At 39.5% G+C, this 17,260-nt stretch overlaps 1 protein-coding gene across 3 annotated transcripts in view; it reads left to right on the top strand.

Annotated features, from left to right (window-relative positions):
* The window catches only part of sgsm2 (small G protein signaling modulator 2), a 115,891-nt gene that overhangs the window by 54,790 nt on the left and 43,841 nt on the right, over nt 1-17,260 (top strand). For all 3 annotated transcript variants that reach the window (XM_042486433.2, XM_088078490.1, XM_088078491.1), the window contains exons 4-10: nt 6,462-6,629; nt 9,894-9,961; nt 12,263-12,411; nt 12,515-12,649; nt 14,513-14,637; nt 15,585-15,652; nt 16,691-16,854. In XM_042486433.2, the coding sequence (XP_042342367.2) occupies nt 6,462-6,629; nt 9,894-9,961; nt 12,263-12,411; nt 12,515-12,649; nt 14,513-14,637; nt 15,585-15,652; nt 16,691-16,854 (877 nt within the window). The remainder of the gene's footprint in view (nt 1-6,461; nt 6,630-9,893; nt 9,962-12,262; nt 12,412-12,514; nt 12,650-14,512; nt 14,638-15,584; nt 15,653-16,690; nt 16,855-17,260) is intronic.

The raw sequence follows: 17,260 nt of genomic DNA, 5'->3' as shown, positions 1-17,260 counted from the left end.
TGCAGGCACTTAGGCACTCGCCTAGCTGTTTGCAAGCCCATTAATTGTCCATTAGCCTGAGCCACATGGCTACCACCCGTCTCTCCGGGGCCGCAGACACAGCTTTCCAAATGGAGGAGAGAAAGATTTGGGCAACAAGGACACACACAGACACACACATACATATATATACACACCGCTGATGCACAAACAATCAAACAGAATGTGCAGCGAGATGTCATTGCAACATGGCTGTGTGATGTGATGTAAATCAGGAGTTAAACGTGTTTGGGTACGCCGGGCGCTCAGCTCTCCGTCTTCATATCAGCTGCCGTCTCGCGTTCATCTGTCACATCTCATCGGCCTTTATTTCCCCAGACACACAACATTAAAGCCTATTACTGCATATGGATCTGCTCTGCACACACAATGCATACATGAAATCATGCACATTCATAACACACACACACACGCACACACACACACACACACACACACACACACACACACACACACACACATGCGTTCCCACCCTGCCCCCTCTCTCCCTGTCATCCCACCTCAGGGCTACATCTCTCATTTACCCTGGTTGCCATGGCAACGTGGCTTGTGCCACTGGCAGCGCAGGATGCACAGAGCATGATGGGAAACAAGAGACAGAGAGACTATGAGCAGACATCAACAGTGGAATAAAGAGTTACTGCGGTGGAGTGAATGGTAATTACAGCAACGCGGGACTGGATCGTGTGTGTGCGTGCGTGTGTGTGTGTGTGTGCGTGCACGTGTGTGCCAGAGGCAGGCTTGGTAAAGAAGCTGTGTTTGAGCTTGTGTTTGCCACAGGCTGCCACTGGACGACCTGCCACGGCTGCTTGTCTCTCTGTGTTGTATTCCTCGACAACCTTCCTTCTCTCACTCCTTTTTAAAATCTTTTTTCTTTGCAGGACAGCACGATGATGAATTACACCACCCTCTTTTTCCTCTCTACAGTCGTCTCCTCTTTCTGACACACTGAGTAAAGAGCAAAACTAGCATATCATCTGCATTCATTTCCCATCCTGCAGTGTTAGCAGCAGACCTGCTGTGGCAACAGCTCTCTAACACATTAAGTAGGAACTCTGCTGTTTTACAACCGAGAGCTTATTTTCATAGTTATGACTCTCAGTTTTATATAAATAGGGAAAAGCCGTACTGATATCGATACAGAAGTTTTTTTTGTTGTTATTTATTCCCCCTTTTCTGCAAGGGAAGGCATCTTTATGATAAAAACAAAAAGACAACCTTCATTTAGAGACTGGCGATATGAAAAAAAAGTCTTATCACAATAATTTTTTTCATATTAGTCAATATCGATATATATCACCATATACATCAAAAGTTATATCGTGATTGATATCATTATCATTTTATCGCCCAGCCCTACCTTTTATACTTACTTTTGAATTCAGTCATACACATTTATAAAACAACTTTTAATACATTTTGTCTTAAAGTTTTTTGTTTTTTAAAAAAAACAAGACAAAAAACTATTTAAAAGCATTGTAACCCTTTGAAACCTGGAATGTTTTCTTCAAATCACTTGGGCAACGTGAGCAAATTGATTTGACTTCTGTTCCAAATGAGGCAAAAAATGTCCCACAAACTGAGAAACAGAGAGAGAAATTTATTAAAAGTTGATAATGATAATAAAAAATGGAGAAAAATGTCTAGAAAATTATCTTTTTTTCTATTTATCTTATATCATTATAGATTTTTATTGTAGATTTTGTACCTTCCTCTGTCTCTCTGTCTTTTCTTTTGTGCTAAATTTCAGGTAATTTGCTTGCAGCTCGTAACATGTAACTCTTCTTCCCATGTTTTTATATATATATATATATATATATATATATATATATATATAAATTCCTGTGTACAAGTTGTGTTTCATATTTCTGTCAAAACATCAACAAATTTCTCTTCCAAACACCTGAATTTGTTCGAAATTGTCGATTAAATTTGAACTCATAATGATAACATTATAATTCAGTTTTACCCTTCAGCGTGAAGCAGCTCTCCACCTGTTGATTTCAACATGGGTTTGTTTTTCAGATTATAGCATTATCAAGGAAACAATACGGTGCAACTCTAGCACACTGTCTCCCACACACCCTAATCTATTTAGAAATATATTCAGTATTTTTGTTCATATACAGCTTAAACACACAGAGAACAGATACCTTTTCTTTTCTTGTATATTTAACATCATGGCTGTTGTTCCTCACAGAGCACGTCAGCGGGTCCCTCCATATGAAAACATATAAACCGCATGCAAGAACTGAAATCCACATCATGCAAATCCAGAGGCGTCATGAATCACCATGATATATTTCTTTCACATTCATATTCATTCGTCAGCTCCGAATGCAATCTGCTTGTAATCACTGTAATCAATTCAGTTAGCTGCATGTTGACATTTGTTGACATTTTACATTTTTGTAAAGAGCGACAACAGAGCGCAGCGTGGAGACAACACACTGAGGGAAGGATGTTTCCATAGCGCAGATTTACACACATGTGATCGAGTCACAAGAAACACTCACTTGTTGAGCAATAAAAGCAAAACCAGTTCTGTTAAAATCGTATTGTCGCTTCCAACAAATAATAGAAAAGTATCAACAGTCGGATCGTTATGGAGTCTCGATAATGGCGTCAATATCAATAAAAATTAATGATCCCCATACCTAACTTAGCTTTTCTTAACTTTTTTTGCCAGGTAGGAAACATGCTTCTGTGAAACCAAGAATTCATCCAAAACTGAGATGAGATGAGATTTCACACTTAAGAAGCTTCTGTGATGAGCCCCCCGGTTAACATTTACACTATTACTCTTTATTACACCCCCCGCACGGCGGAGTGAGACGGCCAAAGTTGGATCACCATGGCAACAGGGAGGGGTAACAACTGATGTGATCGCTCCTTTTGCTGGTAGGAGCAGGAGTATTGATATGTAGACTGGCAGGAGGACACACAGATTGGCTTAAATAAAATGAATGAACAACGTGGTGATGATGCTGTTTTTAAAGGTCACCAGCAGTGGGGCTGAATGTGGAGCTTTCTGGAGCCTAGCAGCTGGGAATAAATACTGAAAAAAACAAAAAATCTGCACTCAATGTCCATTAAATCACCTATTTTGGAGCTTTTTACTGTAACACACAGTGGACAAGAATCCCAAGTGCTCAGGATAAAGGTAATCTGAGTATGTGCACAAACACATTAACCATGAGCACACTACATTCAGGGATGGGGAAGAAAAATCAACAGTTAAGTGTTACAATATTTTACATTGCAATATTGTATCAATGCATAGATGTCAAGTATTGATTTTTTAAGCTATATTTAAAAAATAAATAAATTAATAATATTGAAAATGCAATAAAACTTAAGCTTTTTTCAGCGATCAGCCCTGAAAGGCTTCCGTTTTTGGATGCTGCTGTGTATCAATGAACAATATTAACTGCTTATCGGTGAGTGCTGACGACTTCTTTTTACTATTGGGATTTTTGAGTGAGCACAACACTTCTATTGTTAGAAATTTTCTGAAGCTAACCATGTGCTTTTGTTGCACAAGGAAATGAACGTACGCACGAGGTGTTCAACAGACCATCCAAGTTTTTTTTTGAAAAAGACAGTTTGCATATAAAGAGCAGAAAATGTACATCCTCTTCACAGGTGTAAGTTGACGTCCTGGATGGTCAACAACAGACAGGAAGATACCTAGAGCGTCATATGTGGGCGTGAACGGCACTGACCAAGCAACCCGTTCTCACTCTGAACTCGTTCATGCTGACGCTCCGTCAGTGATCTTCCGCGCCTACCTGTGGCGTTTTAGGTATCCTTGCTGCTGTTTGCTCTGGGATGCTGCTCCTGTAATGTCAACAAATGCACTTGTGGTGGGATGAAGTCGGTTGTTTGTGGGGCTCATTCACCTCCCCACCCATCCTCTAAGCACCCTTGCGCTCCTAATATTAAGGGGTTAATCGCAGCTTTATTACCTGACACCGTCCTTCAGTGTTTCAGGTGCACGCGATTGGTTTCGTCCAACTGAGTTAAAATCTGACGTGTCCGTGTCCGTTGCATGCCAACGTGGAAAGTGTGTTTTGGCGTCACACTCCTGCGTGGACAGTCACTGACTGAGCGCAGGTTTTTTGTTTTTTTTAACAGGAAACGTCATTAATGACATTAATGAGTTCATTAAAATCAAACTTTTTTCACGGGAGCAAGAAGGCACGAGAGGTCAGTTCAGGCGGTTACCAGACCAACAAACACACTGAGGATCATCCTGTGTCAGCGGTGTGAAAATGATGTATAGACTGAAATACAGAACAAATACCAACAAAAGCAGCTTATACCTCGAGTAGAGCCTTGAATAGAAGTCACAGGTGAGGTCACACAGGAGGAAACGCTCATTTCTCATGTCAAAAGGACACTGCAACACACTGCAGCTTTTATTAGAAAAAGGGAGAGCCTGTCTCCTTTGCATGCTGTCTTATCTCTGACATCATCCTGATGCTACCCCCCCCTCCCATCCCCTGGAGTACACACGCACACACACACGCACACACACACACACACACACACACACACACTCCTCTATGAAATGGCAGGGGACTGCAATAATCGTGACTTTGCGTGCAGACACAAATGCTGGGGGATTGCGAACATCGTGACTGAGGCAGCCGAGACCCCCCCCTCCCCGCCTGGACGCACGCACATGCACACACACACACACACATTCATTAGCTTGTTGAAGTGGGTGTGTGTGTGTGAATGGTTTTGTCTGATTGCTGTAGAAGTGGCAGAGATCAAACTCAGTCTGCGATGAAAGTGCTCCTCTCTGCAGGCTGGCATCGCGTGTCTGCCTCCATATTCATGAAACACTTGAGACGGCTGATTTCCAGCAGAAACTGGCACCTTTTCTCGGACATGGTACAGATTTATGGGAAACCAGACGGTAATGATGAGCTGTAATTAACTACAGTCTCTAAGAACTCGTCATGCTGTTAAATGCTGCCTCCTGATGGTCAAGGACGCCTCTTAGTAGCAGTTAAACCTCTGAAACTTGAGAGGATTTGTTTGATTTCTTTCATGTGAGGAAAAAGGCAAGAAATGTCCTGCAAACTGCAAAAAAATAGTAAAAAGTGACAAGGTAATGATCTTAAAGTTAGCTGTGGGGGATTACAAGATATTATTTAGAAAGAAATGTTCCATAAACTATTTAGACATTTTCTAACTTTATGCATAAAACCATGTTGCAGGACAAACATTTCTTGAGATAATTTTCTTGTTTTTGTTTTGGTTGTTTTTTTACTTATCTTTTTTTCTACTTTTTAAGAAATTTTCTGAAACCCTTAATTAATTTCTTGCTAATGTTTGGGCCATTTCTAGTTAAGTTTCCCCTTACCCTCTTTTTGTGTTTTTGAAATAAATCAAGCCATCTTGCTAAGGTTTCAAAGGGTTAAGCTCCCCCTAAACAAATTGGTACAATTTCTTTTAAAAATGTGAGAAAAAAGGAAAAGATCAACTTGGCAACAACTGCCTACAAATAGCAAGAAATTAGTTGATTTAGAAAAATGTCTTTTAAAAAGTGTTTTTCCCCCTTGTTTTTGTTTTTACTGTACTTTCATCCATTTTTTAAAACTGTTTTCAAGGTAATTTTCCTGTACTTTTTTTTAAATTTTTTTTTTTTACTAATTTTAAGCAAAATTTTGGTGTTATTTCTTTCTTTCATTTTTTTTTTTTTAAGAAATCCAGCCAGTTTGTTTTGGTTCCAAAGGGTTAATTATGCATAACTTTCAGCCTCAATAAGATGACCGGTGAGTTATATAAAGATTTATCTCCCCAGTACTGTTGTCATGAATGATGAAATTAGCTATAGAAACCTAAATATTTTTTGTGTACCAGGCTGTAAAGATGTTTCTTTCTTTTTTGTGTGAACATATTTTATTAACATTTAAAGAGTTATTGCAACTTATTCCAAAAATGAACCCACCCCACCCCCACCCCCACCTGCCGCCCCTCTCATCAGAGGTTGAGGAACAATAACCAATGACAACTTGTATCAGTTAATAATAAGTTCAAATAAAGGGAAAAGAAAGGGGGGGAAAGGGGGATAAGGACAATAATTAACAATAAATTAGGATAAAATAAAATATAGGAAGAAGAAAAGAATTAAAAAAATTGAAGAAAGAGGAAAGCCTGTATTCATGGGTGGCTGTGGTGTATATTAAACTAAATTTTCAAAGTTTTGATATGTTGATTTCTGATTTCAAAGTTGAGCATTTTAACACGATGATCTCTGAGGATTAACTGGCCTCTGGAGCCAGCCTCAGTTTTTGGCACTTTTGCAGCGGCTTCAGTTTTCGGCCCCAGAGGTCGACCGCCTGACACACATGGACTCTTTTCTTTAGCTGTTTATTGAGCGTGTTTTTGTGCTTTGTGCCCTGCAGGAGAGCCCAGAGTGTGGGCCACGAACCTCTGAGGAGACAGGGCTCGTCCACCACCAGCCGCCCCCCTCAGCCCCTCTCTGCCCAGGCCATCAAACACATCTGGGTCCGAACGGCTCTCTTCGAGAAGGTTCTGGACAAAATAGTGCAGTACATCGTGGACAACTCCAGGTGATTGCTTTTGTTCTTCGCTCCTCGGCATTTCACAGCAGTGACTCACAGCACCCCGCTGCAGGCTTTGTTGGAGCTGAATGATGAACAGTCCCCTGAATTACCTATTTAGTGTTTCATTCTTCTGCGGCGCTCTCTCTGCGGTCGCTTTGTTCTGTGCTCGGTCTGGATAACAACCACCGTGCGCTTCAACAAGCTGGCCACAGTGGGTGCGTCAGCCGCGCTGAAATGATGCAGCAGCACTTCACTGATCAAAGCCGCCGACATGAAGTGCACTGATGGGGTTCACAGACGTACGACAACGTGAATCACACTTTTAAATGGACAAAAAATCCAACTTCAAACTTGAATGTTGGCGCTCGATGATGCGGTTCTGATAATAATTGGGCAAATATAGAAAAGTGGGCATTGTATTCAGACAGTGTGATGTGATGAAGCATCCTCGGTTAAATGTCAAGTTTGGTGTCAGTCGCTCTAAAATAAAGAGCAACAGTCACACAGCAGGAAATCTAACACACGCTCATTTCTTAACAAACAGCAAAACTCGAAAGAGCTGCAGCCTCAAGTGTGACGCAGGTTGAACTAATGTCTGCCAAAGAAGAAGAGAAATCACTGAAAAAAACAGACTTTTGAAAGACTACAGTCTGACACCCTCTCACATCTAAAGACATCGTGAGTTTTTAGTCTCACACTATGCGATTGAAAAAGACTGGGGGCGACCGTTTGTAAACCTGTAACAAGATTCCTTTTGAGATTATTTCATCTCCTTCTCCTGGTGGAAAATATTTCACCAGACTCCCTTTAAGAAATGTGACAAATGAACAATTCCTTGTGTGTCCACAAAAGTACATAACTCTATACACACGAGATAAAAGCCGTCATTTGTTGACAGTATTTCTGTCAATTCGGCATCATTATGATCCAGAAAGATAAACCTCATTTTTGTACAAACTTTACTTTTTTGGATTTTGTCACACAAACTATCGGCCAGGCTCTGTTGGTTAGCTGTACTGTTTTAGTGGGAATGAGAGGAAAACTGATGCTGAAGTGGTGGAGTTTCTCGTCCTTTTCCTAAGTCCAAGAGAACCAAGACTTTTCAGTTTCTGGCTTTCTGCATCAATTTATGGTCTAAATGTCTTTCATTTGATCTAAACAAAAAGTTGTTCTACTTTCATGTTTTTATTTCACATGTTCTGAACCAGTGACAAAATCTTTGCACCAACAGGATGCAGGTGCCCCCAGCCATTTTCCAATTTGCAATAAAAATAAAGTGATTCACACTGGGAATTGTTTTTGTACTTTTAGTATCCATGAGATTCCAGAGTGCATAAAACGGCATCAAAATAGAGCTTGTTTATTGAAAAGTGAGCCAGTGGAGGATCCCCAACATCCCCTGACAGAGGTCCTAGATAAGACCCTAATGTCCTAAAATCCTAGAAATGACCAAAATCTCAGAAATTTCCTAAAATCCCAGACTTGTCTTGAAATCCTAGAAATATTCTAAGAAATGTCTAAAAATAATAGAAATTTCCTAAAATCCTAGAAATGTCCGAAAATCCTACAAATGCCATAAAATCCTAGAAAGGTACTTGAATCCTAAAAATATGCTAAAATCTTAGAAAAGTCCAAAAATCCAAGAAACATCCAAAATCCTAGAAGTGTCTTAAAATCCTAGAAATGTCCAAAATCCTAGAAATTTCCTAAAATCTCAGAAACGTCCAAAGATCCTAGAATTAGCCAAAATCTTAGAAATGTCCTAAACTATTAGAAATGTCTAAAAATCCTAGAAACGTGCTAAAATCCCAACGCATATAACAAAAGAGTGCAAGTCATTGCATTTGTATTTCTCTGAATTCGACTGATTGCTATTAATGTGATGTATCTGATGTGTGTGAGGTATCTGATGTGTGTGAGGTATCTGATGTGTCTGATGTGTGTGAGGTACCTGATGTGTGTGAGGTACCTGATGTGTGTGAGGTACCTGATGTGTGTGAGGTATCTGATGTGTGTGAAGTATCTGATGTGTGTGAGGTACCTGATGTGTGTGAGGTATCAGATGTGTGTGAGGTATCAGATGTGTGTGAGGTATCTCATGTGTGTGAGGTATCAGATGTGTGTGATGTGTGTGAGGTATCAGATGTGTGTGAGGTATCTGATGTGTGTGAGGTATCAGATGTGTGTGAGGTACCTGATGTGTGTGAGGTATCAGATGTGTGTGAGGTATCAGATGTGTGTGAGGTATCAGATGTGTGTGAGGTATCAGATGTGTGTGAGGTATCAGATGTGTGTGAGGTATCAGATGTGTGTGAGGTATCTCATGTGTGTGAGGTATCAGATGTGTGTGATGTGTGTGAGGTATCAGATGTGTGTGAGGTACCTGATGTGTGTGAGGTATCAGATGTGTGTGAGGTACCTGATGTGTGTGAGGTATCAGATGTGTGTGAGGTATCTGATGTGTGTGAGGTATCAGATGTGTGTGAGGTACCTGATGTGTGTGAGGTATCAGATGTGTGTGAGGTACCTGATGTGTGTGAGGTATCAGATGTGTGTGAGGTATCAGATGTGTGTGAGGTATCAGATGTGTGTGATGTGTGTGAGGTACCTGATGTGTGTGAGGTATCAGATGTGTGTGAGGTATCTCATGTGTGTGAGGTATCAGATGTGTGTGAGGTACCTGATGTGTGTGAGGTATCAGATGTGTGTGAGGTATCTCATGTGTGTGAGGTATCAGATGTGTGTGAGGTATCAGATGTGTGTGAGGTATCAGATGTGTGTGAGGTATCAGATGTGTGTGAGGTATCAGATGTGTGTGATGTGGTATCGTCTAAACTCAGACGTCCACATCAGAAATAAGTGTCATTACGCTTTCACGTGCTGACCTCTGACTTTGACTGATGTTGTTTTTATTCCTCAAATTAAGTCAGTCAATCAATCCTGAACATCTGTCATCAATTCTGGCTTCTTCATTGAAGATTGTTGAAAGGATTTCTGGGAAATGAAGTTATGTGTAGACATGTTTGGGAGAAATGTGTATATTTCTTTCTCATAAACACACATAGGCCTTAAAAAGCCGAATGCAAACACCGGAGCATGCAGATGTCAGTGATGGGGTGCCACTTTAGGACAGTTGGTGGTTTGCACCTCTGCAGCACCTAGTCTGCAGGACTTGGACCGGCCTCGCTGTGGTCCCGTACTGCTGCCCCAGAACACCTCTGATAACGTGTTCCTGTGATTCACTTGTTTCCTGTTTGTTTATCTCTGCAGTAAATACTATGAGCGGGAAGCTCTGATGCATGACTCAGTGTTCGGGCCCATCTTGGCAGCCCTACTGGGTGAGTATCCGCACACTGCCAACATCACCAGAGGCCAGAAACAAAAAGTGCAAAACCAGAACAAATGCTCCCATATTCATGTGAAATCCAGCATTAGGAAACAAATGAGGCGGTCGTTCCAGGAACTGCTGTCATAAAAACATGACCACAAATTCAAGCTCAGAGCTATTTTCCAGCTAGCAGGGAACGTTCCCACAACATTGGCTAACTTTACCTACAAGCTGCAATAATGTTTTAAAGAAACATTTTAATCTAATGTTGAAAGAAAGTTGGAGAATGTTCATCATTTCAAATACTGTTTTTTTAAGGCTAAATGCTGACTAATTTTTAAACTGACGTTCTGAAGATCTTTGGTTGACGTTGAGAGGCGACAGAACGTAGAATGTTCTTTTATAAAACGTTCCCACAATGTTACATGAGAACAAAGTAAGAGCGTTTTCAAAAAGCAATATTCAGAGATTGTCACTGAGGCCTGAGATTACAGACCTTTTTTTAGATGGAAATGTAATCTAATGTGATAGGTTAACAATATGTTTATACAGAATGTTACCCTAACTTTAAGAAGAACATTCTGGGAACTAAAAGAAAACGTTACTAAAACATTGCATGGTTGCATTGCACCATTCTCAGAATGTTTTTAGAACCAAAAATTGCTCGCTGGATTAGTGAGAGCAGACGATTTCCCAGCGAATTTTTGGTTCTAAAAGCATTCAGCAAATGGTACAATGCAACCATGCAATGTTTTAGTCATCTTTACAGCGGAAAGTTTTCTTTTAGTTCCCAGAATGTTCTTCTTAAAGTTAGAACAACATTCTGTATGACACAAAAAATGTTATTATTATTAACATATCACATTACATTAAAAATAAAAAGGTCTGTAATCTCAGCCTTTAATAACATGTTCTGAATGTTGCTTTGAAAATGTTCTTCCTTTGTTCTAATGTAACATTGTAGTAACGTTTTATAAAAGAATATTCTATGATCTGTCACCTGTCAACATCACCAAAACATCCTCAAAATGTTACGTCTTAGTCAGCATTTACACGAACATTATTTGAAATGATAAACATGCTTAAAACATTCTTCTAACATTAGATTAAAACTTTATTGCAACTCGTAGGAAACATTAGCCAGTGTTGTGGGAACGTTCCCTGCTGGCTGGGTTAGTAAGAGCAGAGGGTTTAGAGCCACCTCCACCGACAGCGTGGCAGCAGGAGCTGAGGGCGAACAGCAGGCGGAGAGCGCAGACGCCGTGGTTAATAAGCAGAGAAACAGAAACACACACGCAGGAGCAGAAAACAACGAGCTCAGCTGACTCAGCCAGAGAAAACGACATGAACAGTGGGACAAAATAAACACCGTACCCTCACATGCTGAGGTGCAGATACCGAGGGCTGATGGGAATCCGCCACAGGTGTGCAGAGCAGCACTGCACGCTGAGGACACCTGGTGGACCAGAGATGAACTGCTGAGAGTCTCCGAGTATCCGAGTTTTACACGACATACACTTACTGATCAAATATGTGCTCAGCACTAACGTTCAAAGCTTTTTTTTGGTTGTCAGAAAGTTTGCTGCTGATGTCAAACTCTGCAGCAATGTCTCTCTTTCCAGAAATCATGACCCGGTTACTCAAGATAATCCACTGACGTTAAAATTACTGCCATTTGCAGTACAAAATATGTCATAAATATATACTTTCTATGATTATATATAATCACATTTCTTTGATTTTAGGGCATTTATTTTATACTAAGTGACTTTACTTTCTTTTGCATTTTTATCATCTACATATATGCAATTTTGATTTCTTGGTAATATATTTAGGTTATTTAATGTCAAATCTCTTTTTATCATGTGAAGAGACAATAAGATTATAAAGTAGCTAATTTAGACGCTAGTATAACTAGTAAGTAGCCGCTGACCAGCTCGTGCTCGTGACAGTGCGAGATCAGATGTTATTTGGTCATGATTTTTGGAGCACAGACGTTGCTGTTGAGCGTTTCAAGTGTATATTTTGGGGTCTCCGAGCACCACCGGCTGAGTACCATCTAGTTACATTGTGTTGGAGAGAAGGCAGATATCTCAGGGCGAGTGTTACGATAAATAACTACAGCTAAGAGGATAAATATGTGTTTTTGATTTTGGTGTGAACGGTTCCTTTAATATTTTGCTTCAGCTAAGTAGTAAACTGTCAAAGGTTTGAATTGAAGCATTGCAATGATGAAGTGTGTGTGTGTGTGTGTGTGTGTGTGTGTGTGTGTGTGTGTGTGTGTGTGTGTGTGTGTGTGTGCTTTTGTCAGTGGGGCCCTGCGCTCTGGAGTACACCAAACTAAAAACGTCAGATCATTTCTGGACGGACCCCTCAGCCAACGAGCTAGTTCAGCGTCACCGTATCCACGGGGCCCACCGGGGCCAGGACACATCGGCGGGCCGGCGGCCTGCTCTCGGGGTGAGTGTGGCGGCTGTTTTTGGATCAGCTGCCTCAGTCCTCAGGAGATGTATCACTCAGGATTTGTGGGAAAAGTTGTAAAAGTTTTTTTTTTTTTTTCTAGATCCGGAAGCGGCAGTCCAGCGGCAGCATGTCAGAGGACAGGTTTGCTGCGTCAGCGAGGGAATATGTTGAGTCTCTTCACCAAAACTCCAGAACACACCTTCTCTACGGCAAAAACAACGTCCTGGTCCAGCCGGTATTTTTATTTATGGACATAGTTTTGATATAAACGGCTTATTCTAAGGCAACAAAAACAGCGATTCTTATTTTCAGGTGATTGTAAACTGAAGAAAACACAGTTATGAATATTATATACCATTTCTGCCAATAGATGCCCCTAAATCCCACACACTGGACCTTTAATATAAATTCCTGGCATAAGTATTCTGATGAAAACGTTATTGAGATGTAACAGTCCTCGACGTGCTGCTGTGGAGGCCCTGAAGCTGCTCTGGGATAAATGCAAAAATCCAACTTGGAAGCGTAAATACATGCAGTACAGACAGACAGCTCTGTGCTCCCACTCTGCTGGTCTACAGAGAAATTGCAAAATGATGGTTATTTTTATCCATTATTGTGCTGCACACACACACACACACACACACACACAAGCACACACACACAGTACCTTGTATGCGTGATCTCTGAAATAAAAGCTGTCTTTGTGCTGCCTGTAATAGCTGCACCGTGTTTGGCCTTGGCATATTTAATGAGCACATGTATGTATGTATGTGCCTCCCACAACGTCCAACCCTTGACAGTCATGATAACACACGTGTTAGTGCACGTACAGATGAATCCTGTGCTCAATGCATGCACGGCAAACGGTGCTGAAGCCCATATGAGCCTGCTCTCTGCTCCTTATGTCGTGACATAGTTTCTGTCTTTCTACCACATAACAAAAGATGTTCAGTGTGCTACAACTAGAGATTTAACGGTATGAAATTGTGACCAAAATGATCACGCTATCATCATGATATTGTTGAAATGTACAGGAAAATGCTGAAAAAGTACTGATACACACACTGAAATCATTTCGCCAAATTTTGTATTTTGTAGTCTCTGCGAACTCGTCACATGGTGCCGCTCTGTCAGTGAACTCCTGCGAGGGTTTAGGTATCCCAGCGTCACATCTTCACGCTGTGGGATGCAGTTACGTACATTTATGTATATTTTAATTACAAAAAATAAAATAAAAATTACATATTTAATTATTATACATGCCATAATAATAAACACATTTTTTTAGTATTCTGATATCAAAATGAAATCATGATTTCGATACAGCCAAACAAAATATGATGCATACTTACTAAGACTCAGCCACTTTTAACCAATAATAATAACAATAATAATAATAATAATAATAATAATAATAACAATAATAATAATAATAATAATAATAATAATAACAATAATAATAATAATAATAATAATAGTAATAACAATACTACTACTTCTACTACTACCACTATTATTAATAATAATACTTTTTTTTTAAATTGCACATTTCTTATTAAGGTTACAAAGTGCTTTCCAGAAAAGCATCAGATAAAAAAAGGCTGTAATAAAACAACAATAGAATAAAATGCAAACAACACAGTGATGATATATTAATACTGGGGAAAAAAAGAAAAAAAAGTGTAAAAAGTAGCTTACAATGGCCACTGAGGGATGATAAAAGCTAGCAGCATATTAAGTATTTATAAATACTTTCATGTAAAAGACAGTTTAAGAAGAGATTTAAAAGATGCCACTGATCAGAGGTATCATGACAGCCAGCCATCACTCACTCTGCAGCTTTAGGCCACGGAGCTACTGCCCCCGAAATTCAGTTTTTCTCCAAAGTTAAATCAAAATGTTCATGAGCCGAGTTTCCATAACGCTGAGCGGATGTGAAAGCGAGCTTTTGGGCGAATAAACTGCAAATGTCATGACCATTGCTTAGATAAAAAGGTTTAATCGAGGACACGGTGTCACTGTTCTGCTCTCTGGTTTGTGTTTATTCAAACCTGAAGTGTCACATAATGTCCTCTTCCTCTTTTGTCTCCGAACACAGAAGAAGGACATGGAGGTGTTGCGGGGCTATCTGTCACTTCACCAGGCTGGCGATAACCTCACCCTGAAGTGGACGCCCAACCAGCTCATCAACGGCACACTGGGAGACTGTGACCTGGAGAAGAGGTAGCCAATCACACACTATACATTTAAAGTAAATGTATAGTGTGTGTCCTCGTAAAAAGACGCACTTTTAACGGTAATGTTACAACATCGTGGTTCCCAGGAGGTCCAGCCAGCAGATTTCTCCTTTGTCATTAGTTCAAGGTCCACACATTAGATACATTATCACACATTCAGTTTTATTTCTCAAAATGTGGACAACATGTTGGCTTAGAGGGCAAAGGTTAAACAGAAATGGCACTTCAAAATAAAAGCACTGGGCTTAAAATTCAATGTACTCTAAAGTAAAGTGTGTTTGATTTCATTTTTTTCAAAACTTGACACATTCTTGAGTCACTGGTGGTCCATTTAGGCCAAATTTAGACGCGAACAGCCCTACTAAAAACAAAAAAGTCTTTTCTTTGCATTTTTGAAAAATCTGCATTTATACGATGTACACGGATCTGCAAAAACAACCGAAAACGCTGTAGTGTGCCAGGCCAGTCATTGAAGGTCTAACTTTGTACTGACACACCATAAAAGTGTAACCATGACAACCGGTTTACACGGCAACAGAAGGGGTGGCGTTTTTAAAAGATTAACTCTGGAACACGGTTTCAAAAGTTTGCATTTTCATGCCCTCAAAACGCCGTCGTCGTGTGTCGTTTGCCGCAACAAAAGTGTAATGTTTCATGCAAGAACCATCGTCGTGTAAAAGGTCCCCTAAAATGGATCCACAACCTACTTTTGGACCGCGACCCACCACTTGGGAATCACAGTTGTAAAATAAAATAAAACGTATTACAAGGATAAACACAAAATGGCCCTTCAAAATAAAAGCACTGTGCTTGAATTTCACTGTACTCAGAAATAAAGTGTTTCTTTAGTTTTTTTTTTAAAAACATTTATAAAATATAACCTAAAAAATGAGCTATTGTCTCTGAAACATCTTGTCTCTCCCTCTCCGTCAGTATCTACTGGGACTACGCTCTGACTGTCCCTCTGCGCCAGATAGTGTGTATCCACTGTCACCAGCGCTGTGAGTATACAGCACCACATGACGGCATTTTATTATGAAGGGTTTCATAAGCTGTTGTCATATCAAAATATCGATTACTTGTTGTGATAAAGTGTAAATCTGCTGTTCAGGGCGGTGCAGGTCATAATTCTCTTTTCACATTAGTGCCTATCATTAATCTTGGTGGCCTCTTCTTCACCTTTTATTGCCTCTCCTTTTATATCTTACATCAGTATATAAGTACATGTACTCACTCACTCCCTTTTTACATTAACCCTCTGAAACCTGAGTAAGTTGGCTTCATTTCTTTCAGCTTATAAAAAAAATGACCCCAAAATTAGGGAGAAATCAGCAAAAAAACTTGCCTGAAAATTGACAAAAACTAAGAAATCGAGTTTTGTTAGGAATTTTAAAAAAAAAATCACTTTAAAAGAAAAGTTGAAAAAATGCCTTGGAAAAAAATGATCTAATAATTCTGTAACATAATTTGAAATATTGACTAATGATAATTATTAATATAGTTTTCTGAATATTTTGCTCTAGCTTTCTTTTTTTTTTTAAAAAAAAAAAAAGAAATTATTGGATTTTTATTAGGAATGAAAATATAATCACTTTAAAAGAAAAGTAAAAAACAACAACAAAAAAACAATGAAATGACTTGAAAAAAAGTTCTTAAAAATGATAATGTGATCTGTAATCTGTAATATAATTTAAAATATGGACTTAAGATCATTATTAAAGTAGTTTTCTGAATATTTTTTCTAGCTTTCTTAAAATATATACATATATACAGTATATATATATATATATATATATATATAAATCTTGTATTTTTTTGGGCATGTCTTGCCAAGCTGCCTTTTTTATGTATTTTTTATGTATTTATTTTAAAAAAATCAAACCGATGTGTTGGGGTTCAAAGGTTCAGATACACGTGAAAGAACGCAGCACAAAAACATGAAGTTGATCCAGGTTAATATTTATAATATATTATAATAAAAAAGTGTCTTTTTCTCTCTGCGCCTCATCCTTGCGTAATGTTTTTCCATCCTGTTTCAGCTGACTGTGGTGGGACGCTGGTTCTGGTCAGTCAGGATGGGATCCAGCGGCCGCCTCTCCACTTCCCCCCCGGTGGTCACCTGCTGGCCTTCCTCTCCTGCCTGGAAACAGGCCTTTTACCGCGGGGGCAGCTGGAGCCCCCCCTCTGGTCCCAGAAAGGCAAGGTGTGTCACCTCGTTACACTTTAATCCAAAATAATATCATTTCTGTCTTTAATGCAGATCCCATTTAAGATCTGCATTCACACAAAGCTGCACAGATGTACAGGATGAACTGGATATGACAAAATTCTGATAGTGATGTACAGTTTTTTGAAAAAATGCAGTAAAACACTGTAAATCTTGATGCCTTTGGAGCATTGAAAACCTCACAGTCTTCTGTATAATACTGGAACGTAACAGGAAAAGCTGTTTTAGTGAATTTGTTGTAAAAATGCAGCCAAATTCTAACAGTTATTTACAGCTTATCCAAAAAACAGTAAATCACCGTGAATATTGACACTTTTTAGAGCCAATGTTACACTATGCTGTAGAATACTGCAATAAATTTAATGGCAGTTTAATACTGAAG

This window comes from Plectropomus leopardus, chromosome 6 (genome assembly GCF_026936395.1).
Source record: "Plectropomus leopardus strain MGB_pleo_1.0 chromosome 6, ASM2693639v1, whole genome shotgun sequence".
NCBI lineage: Eukaryota > Metazoa > Chordata > Actinopteri > Perciformes > Serranidae > Plectropomus > Plectropomus leopardus.
Note: the sequence above shows the minus strand (reverse complement) of the source record. Positions and strands in the feature narration are given on the sequence as shown.